Below are 22,739 nucleotides of genomic sequence, written 5' to 3'. Positions count from 1 at the left end.
CAATCTTCTACTTCTTGTAAGCTTCTTTTTTGTGTTTAAGATCAGCAGAGATTTCACTGATAAGCCAAGCTGGTCGCCTGCCATATTTACTATTCTTTCTACACATCGGGATGGTTTGTCCCTGTAACCACAATAAGGATTCTTTAAAATACAGCCAGCTCTCCTGAACTCCTTTCCCCCTCCTGTTTATTCTTCCACGGGATCCTGCCCATCAGTTCCCGGAGGGAGTCAAAGTCTGCTTCTCTGAAGTCCAGGGTCCGTATTCTGTTGCTTTCCTTTCTTCCTTGTGTCAGGATCCTGAACTCGACTATCTCATGGTCGCTGCCTCCCAGGTTCCCATCCACTTTTGCTTCCCCTACTGATTCTTCCCGGTTTGTGAGCAGCAGGTCAAGAAGAGCTCCGCCCCTAGTTAGTTCCTCCAGCACTTGCACCAGGAAATTGTCCCCTACAGTTTCCAAAAACTTCCTGGATTGTCTGTGCACCGCTGTATTGCTCTCCCAGCAGATATCAGGATGATTGAAGTTGCTCATGAGAACCAGGGCGTGCGATCTAGTAACTTATGCGAGTTGCCGGAAGAAAGCCTCGTCCACCTCATCCCCCTGGTCTGGTGGTCTATAGCAGACTCCCACCACGACATCACCCTTGTTGCTCACGCTTCTAAACTTAATCCAGAGACTCTCAGGTTTTTCTGTAGTTTCATACTTGAGCTCTGAGCAGTCATACTGCTCCCTTACATACAGTGCAACTCCCCCACCTTTTCTGGCCTCCCTGTCCTTCCTGAACAGTTTATACCCATCCATGACAGTACTCCAGTCTTTCTTCCAAAACATCTTTCCTTGATGGTAATTAGCTTTCTGTATGACAGAATCATGAACATGTTTCCCCACTTTGTGCAAAGGACAGGATTCTGTAAAAATAATATATTCATTGCATTAGCATTTTGCTATGAAATAATCATGGTCAATTTTCTACAAAAACCTAGGAAATAAAAAAAAAAAAAGCTGTGTTTAAAATAATACTATTTAGGTTGCAGTGAAGCACTCCAAAGTTAGGAAGAGTCAGATTTGCCCATGTAACATAAATTTGACCCCCTTTCGCCTATGCACTATGATAGTCTTTAATTTCCCCCATACCCCGGTTCATTCAGTGCGCAGGATGGACCAAAAAGTGGGCAGAATTGGGTCACACATACAATCATAAATTGGTGCTTCCTTATTTCTGAGTTCTTGACTTTACAACCTATACAGTGTCCTAGGGATGTGTTTGTTTTCAAAGTTACATTGTGATAGCACCTGGAGGCCTCAATCGGATTTGGGTCACATTGTAGAACTGTACAAACATAATAATGACAATCCCTGCCCCAAAGAGATGACAGTCTAAGGCCAAACATTTAGGTATGTGCTTTAATCCCTTTTGAGTTCAGTGAGACTTAAGCACAGTTTTAAATGCTTTGCTGAATAGGGCCCTTTAAAGATAAGACCTGACAGATGGACAAACACAGGAGCTCAAAAGCAAGAGGATGTTTTCCTAAACTAGCTGTATTTGTTGTTCTTAGCTAATTGGTAGTCATAGCCACAATTCACCATCTGTCTAACCATTATCAGATGGCATTTCTATTATATGTTCCACAGAGCTCATTTACAAAATCTTGAATTATTTCAGTTATTATTACTATTGTTTTATTTATATTATTACTCACTACTTTGAAAATTATAGTTAATTAGCCATAATAAAACAGTGAGACATCCCTGAAATTAAAGTGTACCTGGCTGTTGCGGGTTCCTTTCTACTTCAACTGAGTGCACAGAACTGCTTACGTTAGTAGCAATATTGCTATTGCTTGTGGATACAGTGTTTGTTACACCTGTAAAAGCAAAAGTTGTTTGTTTTTTCATGTCAGCAGAATAGAATCCATGTCCAGTCAGGACACACTCAGCAGGTTCTTCATGTTCTATTGTAAACTAAGAGGATGTCTGCTAAAATTACAAACAAGGAATTGTAGGTTAAGGACTGGAGGAAAGAGATTATTTACTCTGTCCCTTTGAAGATGCATGAAGAGGTTCAAGCACAAAAGCCATGTACGTTTTCTAATGCACCTGTTTTCCTGGCCGAAGGTCTAATACATATTGAAGCTAGGTTACAAAGAAGTAGTATAGAGGTTCTAACAAGGCTATTGGTTTCTTAGCCTTATTAAAAATGTGAATTACTGAAAATAGTCTAATACTATAATCTTAGCTGTTACAACTGATTTTCTTGAGAAAGGGAATGTAGGACTGTGCACCAGAACTATTCTCTTCTCCACACCTGCCACAGAAGCTTAAGCTTTCACCAGAAACCTCAATTTAAAGTGCCATTCAATGGGCAGTACATAAAATACTGCAGCACTGCAACATCACCATTGCAGAGAAGCCAGTATCTTCTCTTGGGTTTATCTTCCCACAGATTCCCTGATGGCATTACTGTTGAATCACAAACCTAATTATATTAAGAAAAGGAGTACTTGTGGCACCTTAGAGACTAACAGATTTATTTGAGCATAAGCTTTCGTGAGTTACAGCTCACTTCATCGGATGCATTCAGTGGATGCATCCGATGCGGAGAGCTGTAGCTCACGAAAGCTTATGCTCAAATAAATTTGTTAGTCTCTAAGGTGCCACAAGTACTCCTTTTCTTTTTGCGAATACAGACTAACACGGCTACTACTCTGAAACCGATAATTATATTATTATATTTTCTGCCTGGTGTCATCATTTATTATATGCTGGATTCTGTTTTCTAGTGTTGGTGGTTTTTCCTCCTGTCTTTGGGTAACAAATTTCTGACAATGGACTGAATATTTTCTACTGTAGGATTTGGACTCTCCAAAAGGAAGTGGATGGGGAGCTTGGGGATCGTGGGGCAAATCTCTGCTGTCAACAGCATCTGCCACAGTTGGTAAGTGTTCAGCCATTGAAGGTTGTGGCATCACTGGAAAGTACTTTTAAATTAGCGTTTTAAGGCAGGTTGGCATGGTTAAATGCTCTTAAAGGCAACAATTAATGTCAAAGTGGTTGCTTACATTTTGTAAGATTTATAGGCAATCTTATCCTGATTTGAATGACAAAATTACTGGGCTATCATGACTTTTGTAATGTGGAAGAAAGACTGATTTTCTTCTTGTAAATCATTTTGGCTTTCCAAGGTACCCGATTGGGTTTCAGCGCGTAAGGAGATCCTGAATCTTTTTTTTTTTTTTAATTGTAAGCCTCTTTTAACTTCTAATGTATCTTCTAACTTCAAATCCAACCTAAGTCACCAGTGACCAAAATATGTTACATTATCAATTTCTTATGTGGCATAAGTTTGTGGTTTCAGATAGCCATATTACAAAGACAGTCTAATTTTCATCCTTACTGGAAGTCTCAAAAGAGAGGCTAAGAACAGAGTGGGTTTGAAGACTGAATTAACTCTTCAAGATGGTATCCGAGTTGAAGCAAATTGAGAGGACCGTGTTGGAGAATCTTTTACTGCTGTTGCCCATTCATATTCTTCATTTTCTTTGGGCTGTCTGGCCAGCATCTTTCACAACAGTGAAGGGTTAAAAGGTCACCTTTTACCCATGCTGACCATAGAGTCATAGTTGAGAAATCACGGTATTTTCATTGATTATGTTCACACAAATCACCATTTAAATCCTGGATTCTTGGGAGTGGGCTCTACTAACATCCAAATGTACTATCTTTCTTTGAATTAATGTTTGATAAAATGAATAAAATATAAGCTATGTAAAGTAATAGGCATTACACATAGAGAATTTTCTATGTAATAGTAAACTCATGGCACAAGCAGGGACTTTGTGTATGTTATGATTTAGATTATAACTAATAGGCATCTCAAGGAATTTAAGAAATGCATGCAGTGAGTTTAGTCATGTTAGATTAAAACAAAAATGTATATGCTTTGAACAGAGAGGAAACACAATATTCCTATGTTTATACTTTACACACACATAATAGCATTGCTGTTACAAATAACACATGAGCAAAGTCTTTCATATAAGTACTGTTGACCTATGATTGTAATCCTCTAATACCGTGATTCTCAAACTTTTGTACTGGTGACCCCTTTCACATAGCAAGCCTCTGAGTGCAACCTCCCTTATAAATTAAAAACACTTTTTTATACATTTAACACCATTATAAATGCTGGAGGCAAAGCGGGGTTTGGAATGGAGGCTGATAGCTCGCAACCCGCTACATAATAATCTCACAACCCCCTGAGGGCTCCCAACTCCCAGTTTGAGAACCCCTGCCCTAATAGGTAGTTTCTTGCATGGGGAAACAAATATGTAATAATCTTCAATCTAATAGAGAAAGGTATAAAATGATACCATTGCTGGAAGTTGCAGCTAGACAAATTCAGACATTTTTGACAGTAAGAGTAATTAAGCATTGGAACAATTTTTCAAGAGTCATTGTGGATTCTCCATCACTGACTGTTTCTAAGTAAAGATTGGATGTTTTTCTAAAAGATCTGCTCTAGGAATTATTTTGGGGAAGTTCTGTGTTAAACAGGAGGTCAGATTAGATGTTCCCAATGATCCCTTCTGTCTTGGAATCTATGAATCTCTTAATATAACCAAGGAATATGCAAGAGACCTGTGGGTACTGAAATACAAAACATGCTTTCAAGCAAGTAAGATGTGCCATGCAATAGTCTTATTTCAGTTACCCCATTTGCTTACTATTATTATATCAGTATTGTCACACAGTGTTCAGAAAGTTTCTGTATTTGATGACATAATGGCTAGCATGCATCTGTATCACTGTCTTTTTACTAAATGAAATACAGTAACTCCTCACTTAACATCCTCACAGTTAACGTTGTTTCGCTATTAGGTTGCTGACCTATTAGAGAACATACTCCTTTAAAGTCCTGCTATGTTCCCTTACAACGTTGTTTGGCTCCCCTTGCTCCGCTCACACAGTGCTCCTGCCGGGGAGCGGGGTTGCGGTGCGGGGTCTTGACCTGCTCCGCCTGCCCAGAATTCCAGCTGGGGAGTGGACAAGCCCCCACACTGCTCCCTGGCAGGAGCCCTGGGCAAGTGGGTGGAATGGGACAAGCCCCCATACCCACTCCCCGGCAGGAGCCCCGGGCAGGCGGAACGGGGCAAGCCCCCTCATCCCCACACCCACTCCCCGGCAGGAGCCCTGGGCGGGCGGAACAGGGCAAGCTTCCACGCCCCTATCCCGCTATGTCCCTGCCTCAACCAAGCTTCACAATCCTCATTGGTGAGTACAGTATTAAATTGTTTGTTTAAAATTATTTATAACTTATACTGTATAGGTATATAATGTCTTTTGTCTGGCGAAAAAAATTTCCCTGGAACCTAACCCCTCCTATTTACATTAATTCTTATGGGGAAATTGGATTAGCTTAACATCCTTTCACTTAAAGTTGCATTCTTCAAGAACATAACTAACACGTTAAGAGAGGAGTTACTGTATTTACTCCACTATGTGATCAGGTTATTGTCTAATGCAGAGGTGGGCAAACTACAGCCCACGGGCCACATCTGGCCAGCAGGACTGTCCTGCCTGGTCCCTGAGCTCCCAGCCCTCTTCCCTCCCCCGCTGTCCCCTGCAGCCACACCACTGCGCGGGTAGCGCTCTGGCCTACTGCTCCTGTCGGGCACGCAGCAGCATGGCTGGCTCCAGCATGGTAAGGGAGCAGGGGAGTTGGATAAGGGGCAGGGGATCCCGAGGGGCAGTCAGGGGACAGGGAGCAGGGGGTGTGGATAGGGGTCGTGGCAGTCAGGGGACAGGGAGCAGGGAGGGGGTTGGATGGGGGTGAGGTCCCAGGGGGCAGTTAGGGGCGGGGGTCCTGTGAGGGGGCAGTCGGGGTTAAGGAGCAGGGGGAGTTGGATGGGTCGGAGGTACTGAGGGGGGCGGGAAGTGGGAGGGGGTGGATGGGGGCAGAGGCCAGGCTGTTTGGGGAGGCACAGTCTTCCCTACCCGGCCCTCCATACAGTTGCGCATCCCCGATGTGGCCCTTGGACCAAAAAGTTCACTCACCCCGGTCTAATGTTTCTTTTACACTGGATATAAATCTTATCACTACTGCATCTCAGTTCAATTCCCTTGTGTGTATGCATTATGATACAGTCTTTAATTACAAGATCACATACTATTTTTGCACAGGACCCCTGCCTCATTCAGTGCACAGGATGGACCTACTCTAGGGATGAATCAGGGTTGTTAGTGAAGGAGGCTGCTGTCTGTAGGACCCCTCCTTCATTTGTTTCTGAAGTTGAATGTGTGTAGTGAATGAGGCAGGGGATTGCAAGAAGAGAAAGGATAGTCTCATGCTTAAGGCAATTGAATGCTGCCCTGGAGAATCGGATTCTAATCCTACTTCTTCTGCCCCAGAGTTCCTGTGTAATGTTAAACCTAACAATTCACGTGTGGTCACTAATTGTATTTCCTAATTTTCTGGGTGCTTGATTTGAGACCCTGGGGCCTGATTTGCAAAAGTGCTGAGCACTCACCACTGCAGCTGAAGAACTGGGAACTGTGCTTTGAATATATAAAGTGCAATACAATGCTCCATATTCTGAATAATCAAGTGTTAGGCATCTCAGATTGGATACCCGAAACTAGTAGATACTTTTGACTTTAATCTCTCTGTGCAACAGTTCTCCATCTATAAAGTGGGTTTAATGCCACACCCTAATCTTACAGGATATTGTGAAAATAAATTAATTAATAATATTAATAAAGCACTCTGTTACTATAGTGAAGAGAACTAAAGAAAAGCCCATTAGGAAATTAATATGTCTTCAGAGCAGTGTATGAATAGTGTATAGTAACTAAGACATGGGGCCACACTTTGAAGAATGAGGAGAAAACAAAATATTGAATAACTGATCATTAAGAGAGCACCATCCATCCCATGCACTGAATGAAGCAGGGATCCCATGGAAAAAATAGCATGTAATAAAGACAGTATCATAATCCAATTTCCTAGGGTGCTGAAATAAGGTTACACAGGCAACCTGTATTCTGGTATTTCCTAATGTAAGTGTGCTTGACTTTGCAACTTTAATAATGTTCTTTTAACATAGGTTTTGTGTCTGTGTGTGATAAATATATCTAATTAAAAATGTCTCCCTCTTTGTATATGAAAGGCAGCTGGGACTGGATGACCTCTAGCCTTTCTTATTGTGTACTGCTGTCTCTGAATTGTATGCTGAAATTATCTAAGTAGGGCCAAATCCAATCCTTTGTTATATATTGGAAATAACTGAGGTTGCAGGCATGTAACTGAGAGCAGAATTTAACTTGCAAAACAGAATTCTGGCCTCAGTTGCACATGTACATTTCTCATTAAGGTAATTAAGAGAGACACCTTTATCTGATGGTAAAATGTGGCCCTTCAGGACTAAAAAAGAGACATGATGTATGGTATGAAGAGACATTAAAAAGAATGGCATTGTTTAGAGAGAAGATGGGTAAAGTATATAAAATAATTAATGGTATAGAGAATATCATACTGTTAGGTTATTAGATTAGGTGGTTAGTCTATATGTCCCTTGCAGTCCCTTCTAATCCTATGATTTTATACTTACCCATATAGTTACATTTTCTCATAGTAGAAGAACAAGGGGACAGTCAATAAAATTGAAAGTAAGCACATTTAAAACTAGTAAAAGGAAATATTTTTTTAAACACATAATTGACCTGTCTAACTCACTGCCACAAGATATCATTGGGGCCAAGAGCTTCGTACTGAAGGGTTTAGAAAAGGATTCGACATTTTTATGGATGAATACTCACAGTTACCTTAGATAAAATTGAAACATTGTTATATGAGATATAAGCCCCCATGCTTCCAGGCATAAGCCAGACTCTGCCTACTTGGGGTTAGAAAGAAATTCCCCCTACAGACAGGCTATTTCTTAATTGTCCATTATAGGAATTTTTGTTCCCAACTCTAAAGTATTTATTGTTGTCCACTGTCAGACAGGGTATTTATTGGACTAGATGGACCACAGGTCTGAGCAGTATTATAATTCCTGTATAGAGAGGAAATGGAGCAAAGCTTTTTCTACTGTCGGTAAGGAATCCTTGCAATGTAGCTTCCTTTTATTGAATATTTATTATTCTCCTTAAAAATATTCTATTGAGTAGCTGAGTAATTCATCCCATACTTCCTCTTTCATCTGTTCCAATATAACAGAAAACAGACATCACATGATTCAATCCACTTGAATGTTGCTCATTCCCTTAATGTAGCAAGTACTACAAACAAAGCCACTTTTCTCATACTAAAACTAGCAGCAACACCTTAGATTTGGACTTTATTTCTTAGTAATCTCATTTCTGTAACAGGCTTGCTTGTTCCCAGTCAAGCATGACAAATGTTTACTGTCCTATGCTTTTTGTTATAAATTGTTCTTTGCAAAAGTAGCTGAAATGGTTGCACAGTTGTGATTGACCAGTTAAAATTTTAAAGAGCTAACAGCTCTCTTCAAGGCTGACTGAAATGGATGTTCATCCCTGGCGGTTTCATTATCTTTCAAGCCCTGATTTAGCGCTTCCAAACGGATTAGCATTTTTACAGTATGGCAGTAATTTGCTTAGCGTTGGTGGTGGTGGTGTCTAGCAGCAGTTTCAGTGTGGATTCAATCTTCTTTCTCTACTTAATTATTTCTACATATTGTGACGGGGCAAGGCCAGATGGCTATAGAAAAGTAGTGGGAGATAGATATATTAGCTCCAGGCTAAACAAGTCCCTGGTACCAGGTTAAGTGAAATGGAAGCTGCTCCAGGTCAATTAAGACACCTGGGGCCAATTAAGAACTTTCCAGAAGGCAGGGAGAATGCTAGGTTGATTGGGACACCTGAAGCCAATCAGGGGCTGGCTGAAACTGGTTAAAAGCCTCCCAGTCAGTCAGGTGGGTGTGCATGTCAGGAGCTGTGGGAGGAAGTTGCGCTGTTGGAGAGACTGAGTAGTACACACCATATCAGGTACAAGGAAGGAGGCCCTGAGGTAAGGGTGAAGTGGAGCTTGAGGAAGTGAGGGCTGCTGTGGGGGAAGTAGCCCAGGGAATTGTACATGTCATGCTTCTAAAAGGTCAGCTACCATAGCTGATACTATTAGGGTCCCTGGGCTGGAGCCCGGAGTAGAAGGTGGGCCCGGGCTTTCCCCCCACCAACTTTGCCCCCTGATTAATCACTGAGACTCAGAGACAACAGAGACTGTGCAAGGAAGGATAACTTCTCCTCACCTCCCTTGCTGGCTTATGATGAAAATGGCTCAGTAGATTGTGACCCTTGTTTCTAGAGAGAGAAGGGTTATGTGGAGGGTCACAGTGAGCCTCTAAGGCTAGCAAAATTCTCCAGGAAACGCGGGACCCACGGAGGCAAGGACAGAGTTTTGTCACAACTGGTGTCAGGAGTGGGACTTCATTCACAGCATGGCAGAAGAAAGAGGTTTAAAAAAAAAAAGTGCACTGGGGTTTTGGATTTTTTTTTTTTTTTTGGTTTTTGTTTGTTTGCTTTGTACCACAATGGAGGAAGTGGTAAGAGCTCTGGTACAAGCCACATGAGCCCAGCAGGAGGCCACCCGGGTTCAGGCAATGGCACAACAGGAGACTATGCAGCTACAGCAGGAAACCAATCAATTATTGATGAGCCAGGCGACCCAAGATCATGCCCTCTTGAGAGAGAGGTGATGGACCAGCTGAAGATCCTCATCACTCAGGCCCGGGGGTCCGGTGGGACATGAACCCTGAGGGCCACTGGTTGTCTGCCAAAGATGACATCAGGAGATGACGTAGAGGCATATCTCCTCTCATTCGAAAGGACTGCTCAGCGTGAGGCATGGCCCCAGGAGCAGTGGGCCAGCATTCTCACCCCTTTTTTGTGTGGAGAGGCCCAGAAGGCCTACTTTGACTTGCCTGCCACGGATGCCACTGACTATACCCGTCTGAAGGCAGAGATCCCAGCACGATCAGGGGTAACGGCAGCGGTAAGGGCCCAGAGGTTCCATGAGCGGAAATACCAGGAGAACAAACCCCCGAGGTCCCAGCTATTCGACCTCATACACAAGTGGTTACAGCTCGAGGTGTGCAGGCCGGAGGAGATTTTGGAGTCACTGGTCATCGACCATTACATGCGGGGACTGCCACCAGATCTCCGCAAATGGGTAGGCCAGAACGATCCGTCCACGTACGACGAGATGATCACACTGGTAGAAAGACGGCTGACAGCCAGGGAACTGACCTGACTACCCAAGGAAGGCCCCTTTCGAAGCAAGCACCCGACCCCGACCCTGGAAGGTTGGGCAGCCAAACCCCTGGGGAGTCCTAGGTGGAAGAAGGGGGGGGCTGAAAACCAGCGGGGACCCCAGAAGGAAGGGATTGGCCTGAGTGTGGGGAACCCCAGGACTAAACCCCCTAGCCCTCAGGATAGGGGAGTGATTAAAAGCAATTATAGATAGCACTCCCAGAGTCCACAAGCACTGTAGTCTCTGCTACATTTATCCTCACTGGCCTGGTGTAATTATGTGGGGCTAATGCGATCCCCGTGAGGTGGATAAGGGAGCATGGGACCTCCCAATCCCCCAAGTTACAATGCATAGGCTCCTCGGTGCTGGGACACTGTGGTGCTATCACCCTCATATCAGGTAAGCTGGTAAAAAAAAATAATCAGCTGCTACAAGCCAAACGCGTAGCAGTGACATGTGTGCATGGGGCCGTGAGCCATTACCCCACCATCCCAGTGGAGATAGAGGTTCAGGGAAACCCCACTGAGGTGACCGTGGGCATAGTTCCTAAACTTCCATATCCTGTAGTCATTGGGAGGGACTATCCAGGGTTTGAAAATTTACTCCCCCCGGAGAGGCTGGAGGGAGGTGGGGACCCTGAGGACAGCAACTCATCACCGTGGGAATGTCAACCCCCAGTGTTCACTGAGATTTCTCAGGATCTGTTCTCAGCCCCCCGAAAGACCCAGAAGACAAAAAAAAGAGAGGAAGGCTGCGAAGGCCTTGGGAATCCTGACCCAGGGGCAGAAACCCGGATCCTGACCCAGGGGAAGAAGATCTCCCTAGTAGGCAGATGGACGTGAGCAGCCAACAAAGAGAAACTTCCACCACAGAAAGTGAGCCAGAAGCTGCCCCCAGCCATGATGGCGGCGAGCCATTGGAAGAAGCAGAAGCCGGCCCCTGGGAGCTTGGGCAGGTTAGTCCAGGGAGAGAGACTTTTGGGTGGGACCAGGTGGAGGACCCCAGATATGATAATGCCAGGAAAGAGTGGCCGAGATCAATGGGATACCCGTGGATGGGAAGGTCCGGGGTCCCGGACCTTACTTTATAGTGAAGAAAGATCTCCTGTACCGTGTAGTGCAAATGCAAGAGCAAGAGATACAATAACTTCTGGTGCCACGAAAACATCAAAAAGCCATATTGAGTCTCGCCCACAGTCACCTGTTTGGAGGACAGCTAGGGGTAGAGAAAACCCAGGCACGGATCCTGCGGAGGTTCTTCTGGCCAGGAGTACATGAAGATGTCCGGCGATACTGCACCTCTTGTCCAGAGTGTCAGTTACATAGCCCTGGCCCACACTTGCAGGCTCCTTTGATACCTCTTCCAATAATAGAGGTTCCTTTCGAACGGATAGACATGGATCTGGTAGGGTCCCTAGAAAAGACAGCTCGGGGCCACCAACATGTGCTTGTTGTACTGGACTATGCAACCCGGTACCCGGAAGCTGTTCCCCTGAGCAACACAGCTTCCAAGACAATAGCTAAGGAGCTAGTACAGATCTTTGCCCGGGGTGGGCTACCCAAGGAGATACTGACTGATCAAGGGACACCTTTCATGTCCAAGTTGAACAAAGATCTTTCATCATTGCTCTATGTACAAGCCCTACAGACCTCTGTATACCACCTGCAAACAGATGGCCTTGTGGAAAGGTTCAATAGGACCCTCAAGGCCATGATCAGGAAAGTGGTGAGCTGGGATGGGAAAGATTGGGATACCCTATTGCCTTACCTCATGCTCACCATCCGGGAGGTTCCGCAAGCGTCCACGGGTTTCTCTTCATTTGAACTACTATATGGGCGCCACCCTCGGGGCATATTGGATATAGCCCAAGAAGCCTGGGAAGAAGAGCCAAATCCCAGAAGGAACATAGTTGAGCATGTACTGCAGATGAGAGATCGGATAGCCCGAGTTACGCCCATTGTACGGGAGCACTTGGAGAGAGCTCAGGAGACCCAACAAACCCATTATAACCACCAAGCGAAGCTTCAACGGTTCCAACCAGGGGATCGGGTGATGGTACTGGTGCCCACAGCAGAAAGTAAACTGTTGGCCCAGTGGCAGGGACCCTACGAAATAATCGAAGCCGTGGGAGAGGTGAGCTATAAGGTGCGGCAGCCAGGCCGCCGGAAATCGGAGCAAATTTACCACATCAATCTTCTAAAACCTTGGCACGATCGAGAGGCATGCTTAGTCATGCAGGAGACCCTTCCCCAGGAGGATAACTTACACAAGCAAATGAGGATATCATCCGACTTGACGCCGATCCAAAAGATCGAGGTAGCTGACATGATTAATCGCAACAGAGATGTGTTCCCTACAAAACCAGGGCGGACGACTGAGACCTATCACCATATCCGCACGATCCCCGGAGCCAAGGTAACACTGAGACCCTACCGAATCCCAGCAGCCAAAAGAGAAGAAATCAAGACTGAAGTAAAGAAAATGTTAGAATTAGGGGTTATTGAAGAATCTTACAGTCAGTGGTCCAGTCCAATTGTTCTAGTGCCTAAACCTGATGGTACCAAGATATTCTGTAATGACTTTCACCGACTGAATGAAATATCCCAGTTTGATGCATTGACAAACTGGTTGACCGACTGGGTAGTGCCCGATTCTTGACTACACTGGATCTGACACTTCGCCACTAGGGCAAGTCCCCTAACAGACCTGGTGCAGGCCCGAGGTCCAGACATGGTAAAGTGGACCAACGCAGCAGAGGGGGCATTTACAGACCTTCGGATGGCCCTCTGTAATGACCCCGTACTCATAGCCCCGGACTTTGACAGGGAATTTATTTTACAAACAGACCCTTCCAAGGTGGGGTTGGGAGCAGTTCTGTTGCAAATGGTGGGAGAAGAGGAACACCCGATCCTCTACCTAAGCAGAAAGCTTCTCCCAAGAGAACAGAAATACGCAATAGTCGAGAGAGAATGCCTTGCTGTCCCATGGGCTATGGAGACACTGCGTTATTACCTCTTAGGCCGGCGATTTACTCTTGTGACGGACCATGCACCCCTCCAGTGGATGCAGCGGAATAAGGAAAAGAATCCAAGGGTCACCAGGTGGTTCTCATCCCTCCAACTATTCCAGTTCTGCATACAGCACAGGGCTGGATGCCACCATGGCAACGCTGATGGTCTGTCACGAGCATACTGCCTGGCGTCCCAAGTTGCACAACTTTATGGTGTTGAGCATAGGGGGGGATATGTGATGCGGTAAGGCCAGATGGCTATAAAAAAGTAGTGGGAGATAGATGTATTAGCTCCAGGCTAAACAAATCCCTGGTACCAGGTTAAGTGAAACGGAAGCTGCTCCAGGTCAATTAAGACACCTGGGGCCAATTAAGAACTTTCCAGAAGGCAGGGAGAATGCTAGATTGATTGGGACACCTGAAGCCAATCGGGGCTGGCTGAAACTAGTTAAAAGCCTCCCAGTTAGTCAGGTGGGTGTGCATGTCAGGAGCTGTGGGAGGAAGTTGCGCTGTTGGAGAGGCTGAGTAGTACACACCATATCAGGCACAAGGAAGGAGGCCCTGAGGTAAGGGTGAAGTGGAGCTTGAGGAAGTGAGGGCTGCTGTGGGGGAAGTAGCCCAGGGAATTGTACATGTCATGTTTCTAAAAGGTCAGCTACCATAGCTGATACTATTGGGGTCCATGGCCTGGAGCCCGGAGTAGAGGGTGGGCCTGGGCTCCCCCGCCCCACCTTGCCCCCGATTAATCACTGAGATTGGGAGACAACAGAGACTGTGCAAGGAAGGATAACTTCTCCTCACCTCCCTTGCTGGCTTATGATGAAAATGGCTCAGTAGACTGTGACCCTTGTCTCTAGAGAAAGAAGGTTTACGTGGAGGGTCACAGTGAGCCTCTGAGGCTAGCGAAATCCTCCAGGAAACGCGGGACCCACGGAGGCTAGGACAGAGCTTTGTCACAATATACAAACAATATATATATATTTTTTTTTAAGAAAATGTCCATCTCCAAAGTAAGCTTGACATTTAACTGGTCTTGTTGGGCTTCCACTCTTCTCAGCACCCCCACTAGCATTGTTGTCGGTGAAGGAACAGTGTGACACAGTGCTAAACAAAAAGCTTTCGTAATGCCTTTTGATTGGTAACACATACAACCTGAATCATGGTCAGTATTTGACACTAGATGTCATACTAATTAAATGTTTGAGGCTATGGGAGAAAGAATGAAGTAGGTTGCCATTTAATGAGGTAAGAAGATTTTTGTTTAAAAGCGTGCTGGGTATTGAGAGTAGCTCTGTTGAAGTCACTGGAGTTGAACTGGTGTAAATGAGAAGAGAATCAGTCCCACTATGGTGTGAACAGCATAACTGCATTGTGTCACAAAAAGAACCATTTTCTTTGCCCTTTTCCCCTCCCTCTCTAAAATGGTCATGTTTTTAATGAATCCACAATAGTGTACCCAGATGTTTTATTGCTTTATATTAGTGCATTACATAAGTTACATATTTGCTTCACTTATGATGTTGGACTGGTTGCATATCCTACCAAAGCCTATTCCCTAATTTATGGCATATGTGCACAACACACCACATAAGTTGTAAAAATCAGATGCCCACGTTTAAACTTACATATCCGTTAATATGCCATAATACAGTGAAAAAATATTTGGTTTCTATTCTGCCACTGTTTAATTTGAATGATCAATTAATTGATATTAGAGAGCTGCATAAGGTGTCTCTTTACACATTGCTCATATTCAGTATTCTGCTATCTTGATTATTTTGTGCATATCTGTATTCCTCTTCCAGTTCTTTATCCTGCAGTTCTTTATCCCCTTATCTTCCAGTTCTTTATCCAGTACACTGAAATATCAACCACCATAAACCTTTTCTTTGTGCTTCCTGATGTCTTTCTGTCATTTGGTATGACAAAATGAAATGTAGCTTGCTGATGTCACGGTATGCATGAGTGGTTTGTAGGTATGTGTAGTAATCAGTGTTACATAGCTTAAATTTTGTTATGTGTGGAACAGAAGTGGAAATGCCTGAGAAGATGTGAAACTGAAACACTGAGATGCTGTGAAAAGCTGTTCCTTTCCCTAAATACATTATTCCCTTCGTGCAGAAAAAGAAATAACATCAACTGCGAAGGCTGGATGTTATGCTCATACCTTGTGTGGTCATAAAAAAGACAACTTAATCTCTTCAGAAAATATCTCTTTCATTACGTACATTAGAGCTGATTGGGTATGATATGTTTAAGACTGAAATAACATGGATGTTAAAAACTGCTTTGGAAATAACACACAGATGATTAAACTGCTGTAAAAAGAACACATTTTTTACAGTTCTTACATTATAAAGACATTTAATAAAGTTCATGCTTTGCAACCTGGTAGTGCTGAACAGATTTCAGGGGCCTGCAGCCATCTTCCCTTTCTTTGTTGCTACATGGAGCATGAAATATTTTTTTCTTATAACATGGAGTCGTGACATGGAAAAGGTTGAGAATCACTGATACAGTTTACAGCCCTTCATGTCAGTTAAGAACATAAGAACGGCCTTACTGAGTCAGACCAATGGTCCATTTAGCCCAATATCCTGTCTGTTAGGGGGCTTATTCCTTCACCCACTTACTTCCCTGGTCTTTCTCGCATGAACAGAGAGCAACAATACCCGAAGTCCAAAGGTGCAAACAATTCGATGTTTATTGGGGTGAACTTCCAGCAAGCATGATTCCAGTTTCCTTCCTTAGTGTCCCCCTTCCCAGCTTTGACACCACAGAGCCTTACACCTGTGTCCCTGTTCCCATTCCTGCCCTTAGCCAAACTTGATTCCAATTTCCCCACCCCCATTCCCTGTTCCCATTTCCCCCCACACACTCCCACTCACTTCCTGATTGACTGCAGACTATATAGTAAAACTTGAGTTCTGCTTAGCTATACCTTAACCAATCATTTTCCTGAAATTTAACTAACCGATCCTAACATATTGTAACATGATTATGTAACCAATTATATCCCACCACCTTAATTAGTTTACACCCAGCAAAATTAATTATACAGCAGACAGAAACAATCACAGAACCAGACAGAGATTATACAGACAAACAATAGCAAAGTGGGAACTATAATGACAAAACAATACAGAAGTGAGGATTTCACATCCCAGCTATTGATAAGTGAGTTCTTGCCAGACAGGATGCTATCAAGCTAAGTTTCCTTTTACATTTTCTAGGCACTTCCCTTTCTCTGGAGGTGATAGGCACTATCAGGACAGAATTGTATTCCTAACAGCCCAATAGCACCTTATTTCAATGTGACTAGTTTGGAATGTGAGGAGGTGACCGGTTGCTTCCCAGCTTATGGCTGCCTCTGGTGCTTAGCCAAAGGCCTTAGCCTAAGCACAGGGCCTCAGACTGTCACAGTAAGAGAAGGCCCTTACACCGGCAGACAGTGATTCTGATTCTTTCTTTTATATCTCTATAACTAGCCAAGTGATAACAATACATCTAAATTCTTAGAGTATAGGCCTTTACAGAGAGGCCTGAATATCTATATCTTAACACTGTCTTCCAACAGTGGCCAATACCAGGTGCTTCAGAGGGAATGAACAGAACAAATAATCATCAAGTGATCTATCCCCTGTCACCCATTCTGAACTTCTGGCAAACAGAGGCTAGCAGCACTTCAGAGCATGGTTTTGCATCCCTGCCCATCCTGGCTAAAAGCCAGTGATGGACCTATCCTCCATGAACTTGTCTAGTTCTTTTTTGAACCCTGTTATAGGCTTGGCCTTCATAACATCCTCTAGCAAAGAGTTCCACAGGTTAACTGTGCATTTTATAAAGAAATACTTCCTTTTGTTTGTTTTAAATCTGCTGTCTATTAATTTCATTTGGTGACCTGTAGTTCTTGTGTTATGAGAAGGAGGAAACAACACTTCCTTATTTACTTTCTCCACACCATTCATGATTTTATAGAGCTCTTTCATGTCCCCTCTTAGGCCCCATCTACACTGGCAAGTTTCTGCGCAGTAAAGCAGCTTTCTGCACTGTAACTCCTGAGGTGTACACACTGCCAAGCTGCTTAGTGCGCAGTTTCTGTGCAGTTGTAGCTCTGTAAAAAAACGACCCCCACGAGAGGCGTAGAGCTTTCTGCGCCGGGGCTACAGCGCTGCGATGCCAGTGTAGACACAGTGGTGATTACAGCGCTGCGATTGGCCTCCGGGAGGTGTCCCACAATGCTTGTTCTCGCCTCTCTGGTCATCGGTTTGAACTCTACTGCCCTGCCCTCAGGTGACCAACCGTCATCCCCACCTCGTACACTCCTTTGCAAATTTGAAAGTCCCCTTCCTGTTTGCTCGGTGATGCGTACAGTGGTCTCAGCGCACCTTTCCAGGTGGCCATGCCTGCTCCACGCACTAGGTGATCCCCCTCTTGAAGCAATGCCAAGCTGCTAGACCTCATCAGCATTTGGGGAAAGGAAGCTGTGCAGTCCCAGCTGCGCTCCAGCGATAGGAATTATGATACCTAAGGACAGATTTCACAATGCATGATAAAAAGGGACCAAGACCGGGACACCTTGTAGTGTAGGGTAAAAGTGAAGGAGCTGCGGAACGCCTACCACAAGGCGCAGGAGGCAGACCACTGCTCCGGTGCTGCGCCCACGAGCTGCTGGTTCTACGAAGAGCTGGACACAATACTCGGTGGCGAACCCACCTCCACTGCGAAGGCCCCTGTGGATACTTCTTTGGCTCATGTGCCAGTCGAGAATGGACCAAGCCAGGAAGAGGAAATCTTGGATGAAGATGGGGAGGGGGACCCAGAGGCAGAGGATAGCTCGGAGACCAGAGATGCATGCAGACAGGAGCTCTTTTCTACCCTGGAGGAACCTAGCTAGTCATAGCAATCGGATCTTGCTGAAGCACATACAGGAGAGGAGGCCCTTGGTAAGTGGATCTGATTTTGGGAATTGCTGAAGTGATTTGTTGGGAGCAGGAGGGTTGCAGAAATCAGGCTTGTCTCCTACCGCATGCCTAATCTGAGTGGTGGAACAGGCTGTTGATAGACTCCCTCACTTCACGGGAATCTCCCTCACCGATCTCCAGGATACTCATGGAGATACTGGGCAATCTGCTGCCGCAGGTTCCTCGGCAGAGGTGCTTTGTTTCTTGCCCCATTAACGGTAACTCACAATTTTGGGGGGTCTTGTGGCTCACGTGTGTTTGCCTGGGGTCAGCCAGTTAGTGACAGGTATGTGAGGACTGCCATCGAGTGGCTCTTAAATGTTATAGAGCGCCAAGTGGACACGCACCAGGCGATTCTAGTATACTAATAAAAAGTCACAAAACTCTTTCCCATGCCCCTCCCGCACACCGTCAACACACTGTAATCAACCTCCTGGCTCCACTCTCTACCCGCAGCGTTCCACTCCTCCCTCCTCACAGTCCAGCAGTGTGGGCTCCCACTATCCACTGCACTCAACACCCATTCCTCTGGGTTTGGCCCTGCTGAAGTACAGCACCCACTGCATTGTACTCCAAGGAGAAAGTTGGGTATGATCCCTGGACATACACAAATCTGTAGCCATCTTGGGACCCCTCCTCCTCTTGATACCTTCCCTTCCCCCATCCCCCTCCCTGCTGATGAATTTTTTCGTTTGACTCTCTCCTCGGGTTGTTGTCTTTTAATAAAGAATTGTTTGTTTGAAAGCAATCTTTATTCTATTAAGTGAAAGCAAAAAGAGCACTGCAAAGCAACATACAATTATATTAAGGCCCCCTTTTGCAGCATGTGCACCAATCACCTCCTAGCATTACAAGCACTGCAGTCCCAAGCATAGTAACAAATATTAGGGGTTTTCAGCCTCAAATTGTTGCCTCAAGGCATCCCTGATCCTTATGTTCCCACACTGTACCCTTCTGATAGCCCTGGTCTCTGGCTGTTCAAACACAGCCTCCAGGTGCTGAGCCTCTGTGGTCCAGCCCTGAGTGAAGCTTTCGCCCTTCCCTTCACAAATATTATGGAGCATAGAGCACGCAGCTATAAACATAGGAATATTGTCATCAGCCATGTCCAGCTGAACATACAGGCATTGCCAGCGGGCTTTTAAACGGACAAATGCACACTCCACAGTCATTCTGCACTTGCTCAGCCTGTTGTTGAACCGCTTCTTGCTGCTGTCAAGTTGCCGCGTGTACGGTTTCATAAGCCACAGCATTAAGCGGTAGGCAGGGTCTCCAAGGATCACAATGGGCATTTCGACTTTTCCCTATGGTGATCTTCTGGTCTGGGAAGAAAGTCCCCTGCTTGCAGCTTCTTGAACAGGCCAGTGTTCCGAAACATGCATGCGTCATACACCTTTCTGGACCAGCCTGCGTTAATGTCCGTGAAACGTCTACGGTGATCCACAAATGCATGGAGAACCATTGAGAAATATCCCTTGCAATTAATGCAATTGGTGTTTAGGTGGTCTAGTGCCAGAATTGGAATGTACGTGCCATCTGTTGCCCCTCCATAGTTAGGGAAGCCCATTTGTGTAAAGCCATCCACAATATCACGCACGTTGCCCAGAGTCACGGTCTTTCGGAGCAGGATGCGATTAATGGCCCTGCACACTTCCGTCAACACGAGTCCAACGGTTGACTTTCCCACTCCAAACTGGTTAGCGAGCGATCGGTAGCAGTCTGGAGTAGCCAGCTTCCACAGTGCAATCACCACGTGCTTCTCCAACGACAGGGCAGCTTTCATTCTCGTGTCCTTGCACCGCAGGGCTGGGGCAAGCTCATCACACAGTCCCATGAATGTTGCTTTCCTCATGCAATAGTTCTGCAGCCACTGCTCGTCATCCCAGATGTGCATCATGATGTGATCTCACCACTCAGTGCTTGTTTCCTGAGCCCAAAAGCAGCGTTCCACTGTGGTCAGCACCTCCGTGAAAGCCACAAGCAATCTTATGTCATAGCTACTACGTGTGGTGAGATCAACATCACACTCCTCTTGACTTTGTAGTTTAAGGAATAACTCCCCTGCCACTCGTGACGTGTTGGTCAGAGTGAGCAGCATACTGGTCAGCAGTTCGGGATCCATTCCTACAGCTTGAAAGAAGTGGAGCATGCAGTACACAAACTGTTGAAAGGCGGCGCCAAATGCGAATGGAAGCACAGGGATTGCTGGAATGCGAAACAATGCATCACTGGGCATTGGGACTGGACCCAGGATGCCCCGCAACCCCTTCCACCTTCCCACAAGTCTTAGCGGCAAAAGAGAAAAAGGTGCTCTGTGGGATAGCTGCCCAGAGTGCACCACTCCAAATAGCGCTGCAAGTGCCACAAGTGTGAACACCCTATTGTGCAGGCAACTGTCAAAGTGACCACACAACAGTGGTTTTCCTTCTGCGCTCTCTGAGTGGCATTGTAACTGCCAGTGCTGTAACTTTGCCAGTGTAGACGTGCCCTAAGACTTCTCTTTTCCAAGCTGAAAAGTTCCAGTCTTATCAATCTGTCCTCATATGGAAGCTGTTCCAGACCTCAGTAATTTTTGTGGCCCTTTTCTTTACCTTTTCCAATGTCAGTGTGTCTTTTTTGAGATGGGACAACCAGATCTGCATGCAGTATTCAAGATGTGGGCCTACCATAGAGGCAATATAATATTTTCTGTTTTATTATCTGTCCCTTTCCTAATGATTCTCAGCATTCTGTTAGCTTTTTTGACTGCCGCTGCACATTGAGTGGGTGTTTTCAGAGAACTATCCCCAATGACTCCAAGACTTCTATCTTGAGTGGTAACAGCTAATTTAGACCCTATCATTTTATATGTATAGTTAGGATTATGTTTTCCAATGTGCATTACTTTGCATTTATCAACACTGAATTTCCTCTGCCATTTTGTTGCTGTGTTATAAAAACATATACATATAAATACCTTTTGGAATTTGAACATACATGGGGCCTGAATCTGATCTCACTTACTGTTTTAAATGGACTTACATCATGGTGATTTACATAATGGTGTAACTGTGATCAGAATCTAGCCCAGGTGTGTGTCCTTGGAGAACACAGAGGGCAGTTTTGACCTGCACCCTAAAATCCATGGGGAACTAGTAGCGTTGAGGGTGAGCATGCTGTGATGCCATGTATTTCTAGATATGAACCGGGGCAGCACTGTTCTGCATGTGCTGTCTTATTCTGTGATTGAGGTTGTTATGAGCACATCAGGCCATGCTCAACTCCCTCTGCTGGCTCCCAGCCAGTTTCAGATGCCAGTTTTAGGCCTTGGGCCTAATCTTTGACATATTAAATCATAAAGATCAGAATTCAACATATGAATCTCTGTGACAGTTGCACTCCTCTGCAGAGCTTAATTTGTAATGAAAGAGATGCTGGGGCTCAAGCAATTTTTTTATATTCATAATTGACACAGCAAGCCCAGAGGTGCCTGGGTTCTGAACTGCCAAGCCCAGAAGTGTCGGGGCTCAGCCCTGGCAAGCCCTGGCACAAATTAAGCACTACTCCTCTGGGACCATGAAGATCATAAAGCCCATGATGAAGAGTCAGAGTTGGGGACAAAGTGTTCCTGATTTAGGGGATCTGACTTTGGTACAAATTTCCAGAGGTGATCAGTCAAATGCGGAGCTGACTGTCTTTAGGATTTGTTGCAAAACCTTCCTCTTTGAAAAAGCCTTTCCACCGTAGCAAGAATGACAGTGACAACATTCTACACAAACACCTTCTCCCACTAATCAAAACTCTCTAACCTTGTAACAAACAAGTCAACCAACAAAAAAACAAAACAAGAAAAAGTACCCCAAGCAGAGTTTTTCTCCAAAATGACAGGGGTACTGAAAGATTCTCCTCTCACCCAAGAGAAGCTCCTTTGTCTTTGAGACAGTTAGGTGAAGGAAGTGGAGACAAAGCCACAAATTTAATTAGGAAAGAGATGGAGAGAGGGTGGACAGAAAAGAGTCACTAATTTTGTGAGAAGATACTGTATTTGTAATATCTGTGTAAATATGACACCACTTTGTAAAACAAAATCAGTAAGTCTTCATCTCTAAAACACAGAACCACTGAGAACCCTCCCATTTCCATGTTGTTAAAGTAACAAATAATTTTTCATTTTAATGTCTGTCACTCTCACATTCTAAAACAATTTGTATTTCCACAATGTTTGTGCATTTCCTCATTCATGTACATCCTCAACAATGATGACATGCCCCAGCTGCACTACTCTGAGCTAATCAGCTTCTTGTGTTATAATCAAAGGTGCTTAGCTCAGAGCTTAGTTCAGCAAAACCACATCCAGTTTCCCTGAATTATTGGCTCACAGTTCTGTGGTGCATGAAAGCTAGATGTATAGTTCTGCAAATGCTGAATTCTCATATGTAAATATCAATACAGCAACAAAGATATGCATGCTCGTTCTCTTGAGGGTGTGAGCATAGCTGAAAAGCTACAAGCATATT

General features: G+C 44.8%; 1 protein-coding gene across 2 annotated transcripts in view; it reads left to right on the top strand.

Moving 5' to 3' along the window:
• FAM114A1 (family with sequence similarity 114 member A1) overlaps positions 1-22,739 on the top strand; it is a 75,119-nt gene that overhangs the window by 8,429 nt on the left and 43,951 nt on the right. For both annotated transcript variants that reach the window (XM_073342284.2, XM_073342283.2), the window contains exon 4: positions 2,850-2,934. In XM_073342284.2, the coding sequence (XP_073198385.1) occupies positions 2,850-2,934 (85 nt within the window). The remainder of the gene's footprint in view (positions 1-2,849; positions 2,935-22,739) is intronic.

The sequence above is a fragment of the Lepidochelys kempii genome, chromosome 4 (genome assembly GCF_965140285.1).
Source record: "Lepidochelys kempii isolate rLepKem1 chromosome 4, rLepKem1.hap1, whole genome shotgun sequence".
NCBI classification, from domain to species: domain Eukaryota; kingdom Metazoa; phylum Chordata; order Testudines; family Cheloniidae; genus Lepidochelys; species Lepidochelys kempii.
This window is presented reverse-complemented; position numbering and strand designations above follow the sequence as displayed.